The following is a 16,163-nucleotide window of genomic DNA, read 5'->3' on the forward strand; positions in this document are numbered from 1 at the left end:
TACCTAATGTGAGTCATACACAGAATCACTTCCACATGTATTATTTATATCTGAAGCCACAGACAATTCACTTAGCATGTTATAAAGACTGGAAGCAGGAATAACAGCACTGCTGACCCAGTCCAACGATTTTTAAAAGTTCAGAAATTTCCAGATATTTACATGCATGTGGCAGGGAGCTCCGTGATACTGCCTCACATACTAGTAGGTTTAGGCCCCTTTCATTAGGAATAAGTAGAGTCACTATAGTATTCAGTTTATGTTCTGGGTGGGCTGGCCCATAAACCTGGGGTGCTATAAATATTTCAAAATACAACATAATGCAATTTTTGTGAACAGGGACTGGACTTATCAGTAGTATTAGTTTTACTGCTGCCCAAGCCCCATACACACATGCAGAGAGCATCTCATTAAATATTAAGCACAGAAAACAGGCCAACAATCCACATCATACACATCACACCTCTGAGGGCTATTTCAACTACCGGCAGTCCGATACATTGCCACATTACGTCATTTACCACAAATGTAGTTTTCCTGAAGACATCTTTTCATAAACAATCCCTAAATTTTTTTAAAAGTGCATATGTTTTATATCAACTACTTGAATCCAATGAGAATACTTTTGCACCAGTGTGTATACAGGAAGCACATTTTAAACCAGGAGCCCTTCATCTCTGGCTCATTACTAATAAAATGCCATGAGATCCTTAGTGTATATTGGGCTGTCACTCAGGGCCTTGATTATAATACCCAGTGGCTGCATGCAGCTGAATAATTAAACAAGCCTGATAACTACGTGTCACTCTGAAATGAACCCAAAAGAAGGACGGAAGGACGGAAGCTACTGATGGCGCTGACAGACAATTGCACTTTAGCAGATGCAATGATCTGCCAAAGCTCATGGTGACTTCTGTTAGCTGTGCCTTCTCTGGTATGAGTTACATTTGTTGAAAGTTAAATGAGGTTAGATCCTTTGCTGTCTTCAGGCTCGCTGTGTAAATCCAAGCAACTCTGGCTTAGCTGACTCATGAGAGGCCTCCATGAACCACTCGCCGCTCCCTCATTAGCTGTAGCACACATGAAAAATGATAGGCTCGAATATCATCATACACTAAAGTTGCAGACACAGACAGTTGCTATTTTTGTAAGGACCGCCTTTGTTTGGTCAAACAACAGCAAGCTCGAACATTACAAACTAAGTCACACCCTAATGTAATTACACGTACATCAGAGTTACGGCACACTACGCTGTGGGCCGACGTGGACCTCAGCAAACATCATAAACATACTTAAGTAATGTGGTTAACTAATCTTATGATTTCAACATGCTGCAAACCCCCAACAGCCTACAGTAATTCGCCCTGCTAACAAAGTTATATGCCGAGGTTTGGCTGTATGTAGAGGCAAACTATTTCATCCATCCATTCTCTGCAAAAGCTTTATCTTGTTCAGGGTTATGAGGGGCTAAAGTCTATCTCCGCTGTCCAAGACAAGAAATAGGCGTTTATTAGACCGGGAAAAACTGTGTTTTCCCTAAAATTTCTGTCTTATGCATGTGTATTCTAACAATGTGGAATTTTTAGCATGATATGAGACATGACATGATTTTAAATAACGCAACATGGTCCCGTGGCAAATTGTGAAAGTCACAAAACAAAATTACCTTAAGTCATGCAGATGGACACAAATTGTGACAGCATTCAAAGTAATGCATTTTATTTGGGGTTTCTTTCATATGTGCACCACCTTTTGTGTCATTTCTCAGAAAAGCTGGGACTCATCGTTCAGTTAACCCAGCAAATGGAGGTTTCATGTGGTAAACGTTTATTTCACACAACGACATTAATAAGGCAAGTGAAAACAAAAGAGAAGTGAAAAAATGAAATACATTTAAGGGATTAAAAGCATTTCTTTATACATTCATCTGTTACAGGTGGGCTTGAGAGAGACAGGAGACAGGATGGTTTGTTTCAGAGGCTGAAATGACGGCTACATAAAAAAACAACGTGAATCATCCATGTCCACCTTAAAGGAATAACTGAATTAGATAAAGAAAAAAATAGAGCTGAAAATTAGCATCATAAGTCTTTACTCCCGCATGAGAAGTTATGATATATACTGTGCTGCCTTCCATCGAGTCGAAGATATCACTCTGGTATCACTTCAGTGTGAACTTGTACAACATTGATGGTGTCACACAGCATAGACACAAGAAGGAAACAGAGAAAGACGACTAGTCTGTTTCTGTGCAATCCATTTAACCGTGTCTAAAAACTCAGAAATTAAACTTCAACTATTTTTAAACAATAAAAACAGAAAGTAGAAACAAAAATGTGTGGTTTTACAGCCTCATTTTGTTGACTTCAGACACAAGACGCTATAGCTTACTGCACAGGCATGGGAAGTGTCAATCTCCCTTTCCGAGAAGAGCTCATTTGAAATTCTTATTCAAGTTGGCCTCCTTTTTTATGCTAAAAATAGCCTCAACTGCCTTGGCTGGATTACATCATGACAATGTACAGATTCATGGAGAAACCAAGGCAGGATGACTCGTCCAAGTCACATGCCTGTGAGACAGGCAGCATGAGAGCGAAATGAGGTTACAGGTGGAATTTCCCTCGTCTCTCCTTTCTCTGTGACGTCACGTCCAGTGGCAGCGTGTTACTGCTGCTGGTGCTGCTGCCTAGCAATCAAACATGTCTGACAAGGTGATATTCAGGTGTGAAAAGCTAGAGGTGGTTAAACAGCCACGCTGAATTGGGGAACTTTGCAAACAACACTTCCCCTGCAAACCCTTGGCAGAAATCAAGACGGCAGAGGGTTTTTTTTTTTTTCACATGTAAAAAAGGGAAGTTCAAGAGTTTTATTTCTCTTTTCACAAGTCGGTTCCTGCATTTCTTCATTTGAGTTTCAACCATCTCATACGATTGTTTGTTTAGTCAAAGCATATGAACATTGCCATCTTGTGGTTATTTCTAAGGCACCAAACTACACAAATTCACACCTAGAAAATTACATTTGTTTGGAGCTCAGTTTATGTAAGGTGATTGATACAACAGGCAAAGAAATGTCATAAAACTCTGACTACTTGGAAATTTTGACCGAATCCTGAAATGGGAAAGTTGACCATTGTTTTCAAATCACACCACACATGTCAACTTGCAAAGGAAAAAAGCTGTAGTATACCCTCGCTATTGAAAGGCCTCTGAAAGCTTTTGTGAAATTGGAGTGCTGCTTTCTACGCAGGATAAAAGCTCAGTTCTTCTTTTTGTGAAGTCAAATCAATATCAAGGCCCATTAAGGCAGGCAGGCACATCTTGGGAAGAAGAAGTATCTGATGTCTGAGGAGCCCTTTACTGCTAAAGGGAGAACAACAGACAGCTCGCCATTGTTGTCCTCGGTCATCATCACACTCCTCAGCTGCTCAGACTGCTGATGATGACATGACTGTCACAGGATAAGAAGGCTACCGGGAAACTGCTCCAGCCTCGACACACAAGACTGGCCAGTATATGTCGAAGCCTGTGCGACATTAAAGCTAACAAAGCAGAGAGGAATGGGGCAAAGGAGAGGCTATTGTGTGGGCGGCAACATGGCAAGATGTTCCTAAAACAAGAGCACATGTTTGAAACAAACAAAATGACTCCACGCTGGAGTATATTTGGAAAGTCTTGTTCGGGATAACTGTTTTCAGTGAACTGAAGTTTCCAATTATCTACCAGCCTCTGCCAGCATTCCTGCCATGGGAAGACTTCAGGGGGAGAGAAGGGAGGGTCGGTGTAGAGTAGGTGGGTCCAGCTGGTCCTCTCTCTAGTGGGACTGACAAGCTAACATCTTGTAACTCTCCCTTTCCCTCTGCGTCACAACTGCCTGCTCTGAAGTGAGCAACTCTGACCGACCAATGAGACAGTGTTTGTCTGTCCCATGATACAAGCATCTCAACCCAAAAATGTAAACATCTGGCAAACATTTAGACTCCCCACAGATTAGGGTTGATGAACAGTATAAAAAAAACAGACTGCAGACCTATATTTGTAAAATTCAGCCAACATTCATTTTTATTTGTCCTCCACGACAGCTCAATGAGTCTCCCACAGTAGTTCTCTCCCATTTCAGTCAACAATTTCAGGCTGAAGCTGCCTCACGGAACGAGTGGCAAACCATGACCGTGCGTCATCCATGACTGCTGTAGTTTTTCATGTTTTTGAGACAAATCTATCTGCAGCAGGGACTGTAATACTTCAGGTAATCACCAAAATAGCTAAAATCCCCACAGAGCCTAAACCCTCCCCCCCAGAAACAAAAAAATACCTAGTTTCCTGGCATTGCTGACTTAAAAATATAAATGGGCTGAAGAATTAGTGCCATTCATGATTAAGAAAATATTTGAATGAGTCACCTCAGCTGTAATATCACTTAATTCTAGTGAGAGGCAGAGGACATACTAATTTGGATATAGCTCTAAGCAGCCAGTTAAACACAGACTATGAATTTCTTCATTTTCCAGACACAGACGTGGAATGGGTGACCTGGAGTCAAGTCATAATAATCTCAAAATGAGAACTCTAATAACACACAAATGAAGACAAAACTACAGTAGAGTCCCTCTATTACTTGTGGCTGCTATATGAATCATACAAATAGCAGATATTCAGCACACTTACACTGTCAGTGAAGTCACATGCCAGCTGCCTGGCACAAAGAGCAGTCACTGTAATATATGGAGTAGTGTGGAAAGCAACGACTTCAGGTCGTGGGATCCACTGGCTAATAATAACATCTCATGATTTCTCTCATATTTCTTCAATCTGATACACTTATTGATATTTAAGCGCTTTCAAATGCATCTGGTTCAATAACTGCCACACTTATCCCGTATTTTATCCTACCATTGTCTTTTAAGAGTTTTGAGAATTCACGTGAAATGCCAAATGAGAGAAAAATTAAATGATTGATTACCCCAACACAACCTCCCATCTAACTTGAGCCGTATACACAGTCACATTAGTTGGCTCCAAGAAGGCAAACATACACAGTGAAACATGGGATTAAAATGCCAAATAGACTTACTCTGATAGAAGTTGTCATCAGTGTAGCACATTCCCTGGTTCAATAAGGCGGTTTTAGTGTCTGTTCTCATTAAACACGACGACGCTGTAACACATTATGATCCTTGATGATAGGTGCTAAAACAACATCGCACAGTCACTCTTCAGATTACCCTCCTGCTGCTTTCGTGTGCTTCCTGACACAAGGTCGTGGTTTTCTCCGACAGAGGCTGCTGATGCATGCGTGGGGAATTCCTTGCAGTCACATTTTCCTGGGAAATAATTGGCCCGGCAGCAAAGTTTGGTAAAACGCCTAGTTGTAGTAAGGGAGTCAAGAACAGTTTAGAGTTGAGCAATAGGACTCGCGAGAAGATGGAGAACTAAAAGTTAGATATCTTCATCAGTCCAGTTTTTTTAAAGACTGCGCGATGATACATAGACGACTTATGACACACTGTAGCGATATATAGTTATAAACGTGTGTAATGTCACACAACTGTTGAATTTTCCCTGGTAAACTATATAACCGTTAGACGTACAGGTAATTGAGCGACAGAGGATTTTTATAAACCGTTACGCACTCACAGGTGTACATTTACAGGCAATTAACTGCTTTAGAGACGATTAATTTAAATTAACTAGCGCACGAAAAAGGTCAGTTGTGCTGTTTGCAAGTAGTTTGCCCACTCATGAAAGCGTTGGCACAACGGTAATAGGCATCTTCCGGGAATGTCCAAGCCCTCTGAGATGAGGGCAAGAGATGATATCCTCGACGGGCGGGGTCTGTGCTAGAAAACAGCATACAGTTGCATATAGTTTCACAGTCAGTGGTGGATTGGATGAGGTTTTTTTTCGTTTGTTTTGTATTCTTTTCGTAAATTTACCGTTTTATACAAACTCAAAAATTATATGACGAAAAGATCGAAAACGTTGTTCCCATACCGGGAGTCGAACCCGGGCCGCCTGGGTGAAAACCAGGAATCCTAACCGCTAGACCATATGGGACGGTGAAAACGCCTCGCATCTTAACTGAATTCAAATGTGATATTACCGAGATCTGGTATTGTCTGTCAGCGTATTGTGATTTGACAACCCAACAAGCTGTTTATCATCACGTCGATGCACAATTAATTCAACACAATCATGGTAGCTTGCTACTTTTACAAATGTTCCTTGTTTTGGTGTATGACTTACAACATCAAGGACCTGAGCCCCATCTAGTGGTCCTACAGCTGTACTGTAAATTGACGCCAGACAGCCCCCTATGTTAAACAGTCCTGTGCTTTCACCATGATACATGACGTAAATTGACTAAGTTTATTATACAAATAATGGCGAATAGAGCACTAAAGCCTTAAAGATATCTGAATAGTCACCGCTTATAGGGCGAACGAAATATGAGTGCAAACATATGACGTAATTTCAGTAGAGTGTTTCAAGTATAGAGACGGGGTCCTTCACGCAATATAAAAATACTGAAGTTGAATTTATTACGAGCTTAAACTAGTTTACACAACCAACATACAGATTTGACAATTCTACTTATAGTCTCAAAAGAAGTTTGTTATTATGTAACAATACAGTTCACAAACAAAGTGGCAGTTGACCCCTTCTCCCTCTTTCTAGTGCGATTGGTAGCGCCCATAGTCTGAGAGGCAGCCAAATATTTGTCAAACTAGTAGCGTTCGTTGGCTAGCCAACTAGGGGTTGAGAAATTAAAATACTTTAAGAAATATTTCTTTTTTAAGAGTCGTTTGCGTTTTTGCTAAGAATTTAGTCTACTGGTTTAAAAGGATGTCAACTCCAGCAAGACGACGTTTAATGAGAGACTTTAAACGGTAAGGGAAAGGAAAACAACAGTAAGAAGTAGATTTGCTAACGTTAGCATCCTTAGGCTAGTTTGTTAGCGTTAGCTTAAATACAAACCCAGCTACTAAAGCACCACAAAATAATCGTTTATATAGATGTATAAACGTTATTAACGTTTGTGTGTGTCCTGTACCCATGTCGCTGATCTTGTCTGGGATTTACAAGATCATGACTTGTGAGCAATCGGCAAGTAACGTTAACGTTACTGGTAGGTCGCTGGCACCGGCGTTAGCAGGGCAGTCGAGAGTTGTAACGTTTAGGTTGTGTAACTTCAGATCGCTGCTCTTTTTAGGGCCTATACTAACATTATTTACTATTGTAAATAATAAAACCCCTAATTCCTCAGCCTTTTTGTTAAACTATAGGTGTTTTTTCTGTGTACATGATTCTGACACATAGATTTAACAGGTAATGCAGTTCAAGTCAATGAACTAATGGCCAATGAGACTAAAGGTTTGGTTACATTAGCCTAATACTCAGTGATCAAAAGAGCTCCTATCTTCGGGCCTTGATAGAGCATCACTTAAGACTGAGGATCAGCAGCCATCTGTCATGCAGTCACTAAACACCTCCAGATACTAAGCGCAGTCAGCTGCGACTTATGGTTTCTCTACATTTGCTGCAGTTAAACAGTATTGATGGCCCAATGAAGTCTCAAACACGTTTGGTCCATGGTTAAAATCAGTCTTTACAATGTTATTTCAACACAAAGAAATAGCTAAACTTCAAGCCTAATAATTCGTCAGGCATGTGGTTGTAATGACCCAGCGGATGAAGGCACTGTTCAGTTTCCCCTCATATATTACATTCTTCTGAATTTTAGTAGTAAAGCATCAAAATCAAAGCGATTGTTCCTGATTGGTAATCATATTGTCTAAGTCATGTTTGTACTGTGCTGTTGTATACAACCCAGTTGTAAGTCTTGATTAACTGCTTGGTAGTGGAAAATATGCCCACTTCATCCTGGGTGGGGATATTTTGCTCAATCGAGGATTATATGCAGAACTAAGGGCTCCCATTTTTCTTCCAGATTGTTCACTGGAAGCTTAATTTCATTTATGCCACAAAAATGCAGTGTGTAACAGTGATGACTTTTACCTGTATGCTGTACTCTATGTAAAATCAGTGTAATTTTTTTTTTTTATATAATTGTGTTTTTCCCCTCATCCATCAGGCTGCAAGAGGATCCCCCTGCTGGAGTTAGTGGAGCCCCTTCAGAAAACAATATCATGGTATGGAACGCTGTCATTTTTGGGTAAGTCTGTCTCAAGAATTACTCTTGACAAGTTGTAGTAATCGTTCATTTTTGGACAGATTAAGTATATCAAGAGCTATAGTTTGTATGCTGGCTTTGTGGGTATTTTCATAGAGAATTTTGCAAGGTGATTTGTAACCTTTTTGTCACATCTCTTATAGACCTGAGGGAACACCTTTTGAAGATGGTAAGTGTTAAAATTTCTTTACATGTCTACTGTTTACAAAATTTCTTTAGTTGTTTTCCAAACACTGTAATAGGATTACTCGAGGATTAATTTGTGATGACATTTTCAAAGTTTTCTTTGATACATTGTCAACTGTTTCCCTGCTTTTGCTGTTTAACTACAAGTCTGATTAGCTTTATTACTGTAATCCATTATATTTAGTTCCTGCATTTCAACTTGCATGGTGTCATTTCTTACTACTTTCAGGTACCTTCAAACTTACCATTGAATTCACAGAGGAATATCCAAATAAACCTCCCACAGTACGATTTGTCTCCAAAATGTTTCATCCAAATGGTATGTAATAACAGTTATGATTACGAGAGTTAGAGGTTATTTCTTTTTCTTTTTTTTATCCCAGAAAATCTGACCAATTGTCTAAACTGTACATTGTGAATGCTCTTCGCAGTGTATGCAGATGGCAGCATATGCTTAGATATACTTCAGAATCGTTGGAGTCCAACCTATGATGTCTCTTCAATCTTAACTTCAATACAGGTAATGTAATACTCCACTTACGTAAGCTGATACATTACGCATCGTAAAAGATGATGAATGTAGTTAACCCCCATGCGTAAAACGATTAAAAACGGTTAAATATCAACACAACTTTGTAAACGGGTAGTCATTACATTTATTTCACACATGTAATGACTTCACTAGCCTTTACTGATTGTGCTCTGTCATAAAAGTTTATTCGAAACATAACCCAGTGGTGCTCTCTGTGTATTTAAAGTCTTTACTGGATGAGCCAAACCCAAACAGCCCAGCCAACAGCCAAGCAGCCCAGCTGTACCAGGAAAACAAACGGGAGTATGAGAAGAGGGTTTCTGCTATTGTTGAACAGAGTTGGCGTGACTGTTGACCTTTGTTATCGTTGGAGTTTGAAGTGTCCAGCCCAGAATCAAGAAATCACCGATCAAGAAACCACCAGATCTCATAGAGATTTGATGACACACCTTAAATTCCTTCAGTAAATTTGTCCCCTTACTGTTGCTAAGTTTGTATGCTGTTGTGTTGTGGCATTCACTTCTGCCAAATGCTGTTGTTGGGCAATAGCGGATGTTTGTTCAAAGTTAATGTACCTTGTTATACCTGGGTTACTTGCTACATGCCCCAACAGTTTACTTGTTTTTTTCTTAAGGTGACAGCCAGTGTTTTGACTCTTCACTCCACCTATGAATTCATACATGAAGTAAACTGATTGAATGATGTGGTTACAGTTAAGTGGATGTGCTTGCTTTAGTTTGTTGTGTGGATACTGCCAGTTTATATCTACAGAAAAGAAAGCTGTTTGTCTTTCTTGGTCAGTGGGCTCACCCCTTTTTTCCATTTATTGAAAGCCTATGATGAATAGAAAATTAACCTGGCTTGGGGCATCCATCCATCTGACAAATCAACAGATGCCTTTTGGGGGTCTCTTTTTCTTTCCTCAGCTTTTCTCGTACAGATATGCCTTTTGCTTTTAAAATGTTTTACAGTGGTAAACATGTCCCACTTAAAATCCAGAAAGTAGACATTTTGTATCCTTACTGGTAACTTAAGTTGACTTTACTGTTTCATAATGACAAACATGTATAACCCATTTAGACCAGCAACATTTGGGTTTACCTGTCACCATATTTAGAGGGTGCATCAAGTCTTTATGGGTTGAGGCTGTGTGAAAATATTTCTGTGCTATTTTACAATCTTACAACTCAGCTATCATAAAAAAAAAATCTGACTACACTGTTTAAAATAGGATGGTGTCCTTTTTCTTATTATAAAACTTTGCACTGGTAACCCATATAACAAACTGTACATTCTCTTGTAAATAAAGTATAAATATACATCACTCTTCTGTTGCTTAATTAACTCAAAAATACAAAAACATCCATCTTAAGCTCAGCCCGTTAACGGTAATCAGTTTTAATTTATTCAGTAATTACACCTGTGAAAACAAGCAGACAGGTTAACTGTACGCACAAACAAACAATCGCACACTTAGAGATCACAGTTAAGTTTCCAGGTGAAGATTTTCTCAGCATTGATATGCACAGAATGACCTCCAGGTGCTGACATAGCAAACAACACTGCGAGTATTGCTGAATACAGACACATCACTACAGTGAGACTGATATGAGCTTTTAGCTACAGTTGGATGTTAATGCCGCACTAATCCTTGTCTTTCACGAGTTAACCGTCTACGATATTTCCAAACAAAAAAAGCTGCATTTTCTGCCAGGTTCATTAAATAGTACAAAAAGCCCAGTTATTTCCTCTTTTGAAAATAAGTGAAATAACCGAAGCGTTGTTAGGACATGATCCCACAAAGCGCCGACAATGAGCTCAGATGAAGAAAGGCTGGAGACAAACGACAGATTACTCATCCTACAGTCTCCTAATAAAGCTGAAGTACTCGTGGTGAGGGAATGCAAAAACCATAAGTTATACCTGATCACGTGTTATTTGTTTTTTTTTTGTGAATTTGTATAAACACGTACCCTTGAGTGTGTGATTTGTTTTGAAGTTGAAGTCAATGAAAACGTCTTTTTCTTTTCCTTCTTTGTCATGCAGTTTAGTGATAGGCCTGAGGTTTGATAAGCTCATATCGACCCACCTGTCCTTCCTGTAAAAGCTGGCCGATAAGTTGGTCCTTGTGTACTTTCCGACTGACAACGAGGAACCGTTGCCGTCCCTGTCCATATGACTTGCTCCGTAGGCCGTATTTCTGAGCTATCTGGTGAATCTGCTTGCGTTCATCATTGGTGAGGTCGGTGGAGAACCGAAGGTCGTCCTGGCGGTCCGAACTGGCATAGTTACGGATGATGTCCTCAATGTCACGCTTGCTGAGCTGAGTTCCCGTTTTATCCGTGTCCATACCCAAACCTTCTCTGGAGAACTGCTCCTTCACTCTAATGGGTTCTGCGATGCCTTCTCCGTCTCGGCCCAGTCCACCACCTTTCCAGCCCATCTTCCGGAGCAGCTGGTTTCCAATGTTGTCTTCTTTGATCTCCTGCCTTGTGGCCTCCTCACCTGAGCGAGCCAGGATCTGAGAACGGGATATGGCATCGTTGTGTCCCTCCTTCCTCAGATTGGATTTCACGACAGCCTGCGTCTGTCTCAAGGTGGCTAAAGCCTCATTTGCTGCAATGTGCTTCACTATTTTCTTTGGCCCGATTCCTGCTGCGACATATTGTCCTTCTAGGTAAACTTCACACCTCCAGCGATGGTCTGGCTGAACTGAGAATTTGTAATCAGCAGTCACTTTATTGAACTGAGCAGTGTCATTAATTATACAGATTGCATTGTCAGAGTTTTCCAAGATTACCAGCTCACTCAGATGTTTCTTTTTGCCAATCTGCTGCCCAAAACTTCCACTAGACTCTGACTGAGTATTTCCTCTGAAGTATTGTGATTGTTGCTGCTGCTGCTGTTGTTGCTGCTGTCGTCGTGCTTGGTTCATGCGAAGTTTTCTCACTGCTTCTTCAGCTGCCGCATGCTTGGAGCTTTTTTTAGTCCCCGTCGCCTGTGCTACCAGCTCATCCTGCAAGAAAACACTGCAGAGCCACGAACTGTTGTTGGGTAGCGGATCAAACTTATAGTCTATCTTCATGCGATTGAAAGCCGCGGAGTTGTTCAGTATGCAGATGGCATCATGAGCATTGTCCATAACTACAAATTCAGTCCAGTGTTTATATTTGTCAGGCTCATACTGGCCCTTGGAACTGGGAGTCGGCTTATCTTCTGGGTTCCGGAGTGCAGGTAGAAACGCTGGTGTCGGGTTGTGTATCTGGCACACAACTATATCGTTGACTATTAAGTGTCTGTATTTACGCTGCACAACACGAACCTCCACTGGTTTCAGGAAAAGTTTCACAGCCTGTTCAGAGGCCCGGTCCCTCGCTCCGTTTTTACTGCCAGAGTATCCAGTGGCAAGATACACACCCTGACATCTCAGCTCGCAGGCATAGCCGTCTGTTGGTACTTTCCTGTTCTTCGGTAGGTCGGTCTGAGGAATATCTTTCAGGTTGACATATACATACTCAGGGTTGGTTTTGCAGGCCTGGATGCTGCGGCTTAACATGAAATTATAGTTTGGTGAGTCACTTCCCGTCATCAGCACAGGGTCCCTGAAGGCAACAGCCAGTGCATTTGCAACGCTGGCTATTAGCATTTGCTTCTCATCCAAAACTGACTGAGATACTGGATGAGGCTGCGAAGACCCTGACTGAAACACTTTAGGGCTGCTCCTGCCCGGGCTGTTGTAGACTCTGCTAAATGGCCGGCTCGACGATGGCCTGTCCTGATGACTGTACCCCAAACCCTGACGTCCCGAATCCCAGCCTACCGACCTGCTCCCACTCCCACTCCCACTCCCACTCCCGTACCCATTATATCTCTGGGGCTGAGTATATGAGTCTAAATGATAAGAGGAGCTGTGGGCTTCATACTTGGCTGTGTAGTCCTGCTGCGTTTTTGTCATAAAGTTAGAAGATGACCCATGGCCTCCATAACTTAGTCCACTGGCGCTACCTGAAGAAATATCTCTATCTCTATCTCTGTGGGAACCCCAAGAGTCACACGTGTATGATGGCACCCGGTCAAATGCAGGCCGAAGGGAGGAGAAGCCCTGCGCTTTGCTGCTGGTGCTGTAGGAGAAGTACTGCGAGTCCCACTTTCCCGCTCCATACGACTCACTCCTTCTGCGCTCCTTGTCGTTCTCCTTCTCATCAGTGCAGGTTCCTCCACTGCTTCCACCGCTGACAAAGTGCACAGGCTCAAATCGAGGTCTGGAACCAAATTTTGTCACAGGCATTTTCCTCATGGGCTCGTCTCCTGCAATATCAAAACCTAATATTAGAAAACAAACTAATCGGCTGCAATCTCAGGGGGTTGGTGACTGTAATATGAGCGTGTTGACAGCACCGAACAAGCCGAGAATCAGACAATATTCCATTTTTATTTTAGGAAAGATCGTTAAAAACTATAAGCCCTCAAATTTGTTAATCTTTACACAACCATGGCCAAACATTCATAGTGCTTGTGAGCTTAATCTAAAGTAGCTTTCACCAAATAAGTTATTTGCTTGTTAACTTAACTTTATGTGTCTAACAGCAGTGTCGTGAATACACATGTGAAATATTTCATGGTACAACACACAGAAAAAGCAAACACATGCCACACAACCTAGATCACTCACTGCCATCAGAAGAAAAGGGTCTCTTTTGTGCTTCAGAACTAGGACTTGGATCAAAGGAGGGCATTTCGCCAGTGTCAGTCCCTTCTGCCATCACCAGCACCGTCCAAATCAAATCCAGGCCATACCTGTTAATGAAGCCAAAGATCTGGGTCAGCCTTGTAATAACGATGGATGAGCTATCGAAGCATCTGAACATAATGACTTAATGCTGCATGCTGTCTTCAGTGGCACCACTTGCCAGCAGCAAATATTTGCCGACATACAAAGTATGTGAGTAAATAACACGTTGTCATACACTGCAACATTTTCCAATGGTTTGATGATAAAAGCTGGAAAAACATCTGGATTTCGGGCCACCAGTGACGCAGTAGGCCAACAGAGTTAATCTTTCAGAAGTGTCCACGTTTAACAAGCTAAACGCTACACTCGTCATCTTAAAAGTTGATTTAAGGCGTAATCTTACCTTAAGGTGCAGCCTTTGGTCTGACTTGTCCTTTTGTCATTTAGCTGAGAGTAGACAATGCACTTTATGTTCCACTGGCTGCATTTATTGTGCTAGCATCTTTTAGCTATCAACCGTTGACAACCCTGTCCAGGCTGCTAGCATTAGCCACCTAGCTTGCAGTGGAGCTAACCCAGCTCCAATTCAACAGAGAAAGCCTCGGCGTTTTATAAACCCACCAGATTTATCGCGATTTTTGAGAGAACCGACATGCCGGTCTGTGTTTTTTAAAAGGACTCTGAGACGGGCAGACGAAAACGCTGCGCAATCAACACATACATATTGAGCTAGCAGGAAGCATCCATTTTCTGGTTCCAGGTTCAATAAAATCATGGCGTCTGATACCGCACTGGCCCAGAATGCTTTGCGGGGGTCAAGCGGCTGTCAAAGCACGAGTTCATTAAAATGAATTTTAAATGTATCATTTTTCCTGTTTCAATATATGTGCGACTTTGTTTAATCTATTTATTTTCCTATTCTTTCTCTTTTTTTTGCATTACATTATTTACCAACTTGAATTATTTTCTGATAATGTAATAATGGATAACATGTAATCTGGATTAAAGTCTAACAGTAATGAATTACGAAAAATAAACAATTATTGAAATAGAAAATAATCGATGATCAATTTAGATTAGATTAGAAAGTATAGTTAAAAGAGGGTCCGTGTATATGACGACCAAAGAGGTTATAGTTAAACAGTCAATTATATTTATTTCTCAATTTGGATAATATCTGTTAAAAAAAAAGGAAAAAGAAAATTCACCAACAGTAAAGTACACATGAACATTGATGCCAATATGTCTTCGAAAGATATGGCCTGTCAATTTCCAACTAAATTTATTTTCTGAGGGTGTTAGTTTACATTTAACTATCAAACAAATTTGACTTTTTATCATGAAAGATTTTTTAATAGTTTCATTACCTACTGTTCGTTTACTGTACAGTGCAAGATGCAGATAAGATGAAAAGAGAGAAGTCCTGAGTCACCTTTGAATATTTATAGTTGAAAAAAAGATGGCTTTAAATAACTAAATAACTTTAAATACTGAACTTTTTTCTTTCACAGTAAATATTTTTGATTTGTTTAAAAGTAGAACTCAAAATTTTGTGGTTTGTATTTTGTACCAAGTACTTAAAATGTGTTCATGTTTCATTTTCAGTGACATAATATTCACTAAAGTTAATGTGGTAACGCTACAGTGTGAAATATCCTGCAACAAGTACAGAGTTCACATAATTTAAAAGTAAAGTTTTAAATTGTACTGCTTTACTGCTGTGAAGATTTTTCTCCACAACAGTGCTATGTGTAGCTTTTATTCTTCAATTAACAGGAAGTGTATGGGGAAAAAAGGGAATAAGATTGATTTCCTTGGGCTTAAAAACAATGTCACTTCTGTGCCGCCTTTTTAATGGACGAGCAGGTGAGATGAAGTTGCTGCAGTTCTTCTTTGGATTTATTCCACCTGCTTATCTTCGTCTCTTCGTGTGACCACATACTGACTCCATGACGCGGAGATCGAGTCTCTGAAAGGCCAGAGCTGTTTGTGGTATCACTTTTTGTCATCTAAATGTAGTTATACTGTAGTTAGTTTCTGGTGGTGCTGCATTACTTATATGAGCATAAACATTTGAAGTGCTGAAAATCTTTTGGCATTCCATTGATATTGTGGATAACTACTTAAGATATATTGTGGTGTTATCAACATTTTATTTTTTTAAGTGTTTTCTGTTAAACCCTAAGACAGCACACACAAAACAAAATGTCCCCAAGGGGACATCACTAAACTTTTTCAGCAGTTTCAGGATTGATTCCCACCTCGTCCTGTTGTGTGTGCTGGACTGTGTCTGTTAGGGTGGGAATAGTCCTGTTGTAATCAAACTCATTTCCACCACACACCCACCAAACTTCAACCTGACCAGAAGTCTTATAATCCAGAGTAACTGTCAGTATCTTTAGTATTTAAAGTTCCTCGTAACTGCAATTGCAGAAATAAAAGGTAAGAAAAGAATCATTAGAGTAAATAGAATAGCATTCCCTTTTGGTGTGATGTGTGTGCACAAAGCCAAAAGGACAG

General features: G+C 40.5%; 3 protein-coding genes and 1 non-coding gene across 6 annotated transcripts in view; 1 reads left to right on the forward strand and 3 right to left on the reverse strand.

The window, feature by feature from the left end:
• elf1 (E74-like ETS transcription factor 1) overlaps nucleotides 1-5,456 on the reverse strand; it is a 38,008-nt gene extending 32,552 nt beyond the window's left edge. The window contains exon 1 of the mRNA XM_072395393.1: nucleotides 5,074-5,456. The gene's annotated coding sequence lies outside the window, so the exon portion shown is untranslated. The remainder of the gene's footprint in view (nucleotides 1-5,073) is intronic.
• Nucleotides 5,457-5,984: 528 nt separating this feature from the next.
• trnae-uuc (transfer RNA glutamic acid (anticodon UUC)) lies at nucleotides 5,985-6,056 on the reverse strand. Its single transcript has one exon. It is a non-coding gene; the product is annotated as a tRNA-Glu (tRNA).
• A 642-nt stretch (nucleotides 6,057-6,698) lies between these two features.
• LOC140317867 (ubiquitin-conjugating enzyme E2 A) lies at nucleotides 6,699-10,238 on the forward strand. The gene is made up of 6 exons (XM_072395397.1): nucleotides 6,699-6,889; nucleotides 8,095-8,175; nucleotides 8,337-8,362; nucleotides 8,609-8,698; nucleotides 8,811-8,899; nucleotides 9,138-10,238. Exons 1-6 carry the CDS (start codon nucleotides 6,846-6,848, stop codon nucleotides 9,264-9,266), a joined length of 459 nt encoding a protein of 152 aa, XP_072251498.1. The 5' UTR covers nucleotides 6,699-6,845; the 3' UTR covers nucleotides 9,267-10,238.
• Nucleotides 9,839-16,148, reverse strand: nkrf (NFKB repressing factor). 3 transcript variants are annotated; one of them, XM_072395396.1, is made up of 3 exons: nucleotides 15,905-16,148; nucleotides 13,584-13,708; nucleotides 9,839-13,219 (listed from the first exon to the last, which is right to left on the reverse strand). In XM_072395396.1, exons 2-3 carry the CDS (start codon nucleotides 13,672-13,674, stop codon nucleotides 10,959-10,961), a joined length of 2,352 nt encoding a protein of 783 aa, XP_072251497.1. In that variant the 5' UTR covers nucleotides 13,675-13,708; nucleotides 15,905-16,148; the 3' UTR covers nucleotides 9,839-10,958. The 3 variants fall into 3 exon arrangements, with proteins under 3 accessions (XP_072251497.1, XP_072251496.1, XP_072251495.1); XM_072395395.1 differs by lacking the exon at nucleotides 15,905-16,148 and adding an exon at nucleotides 14,047-14,473; XM_072395394.1 differs by lacking the exon at nucleotides 15,905-16,148 and having other exon boundaries at nucleotides 13,584-14,021.
• Between the last annotated feature and the right edge of the window lie 15 nt (nucleotides 16,149-16,163).

This window comes from Leuresthes tenuis, unplaced genomic scaffold (genome assembly GCF_036924035.1).
Source record: "Leuresthes tenuis unplaced genomic scaffold, fLeuTen1.0.hap1 SCAF_11, whole genome shotgun sequence".
Lineage (NCBI taxonomy): Eukaryota > Metazoa > Chordata > Actinopteri > Atheriniformes > Atherinopsidae > Leuresthes > Leuresthes tenuis.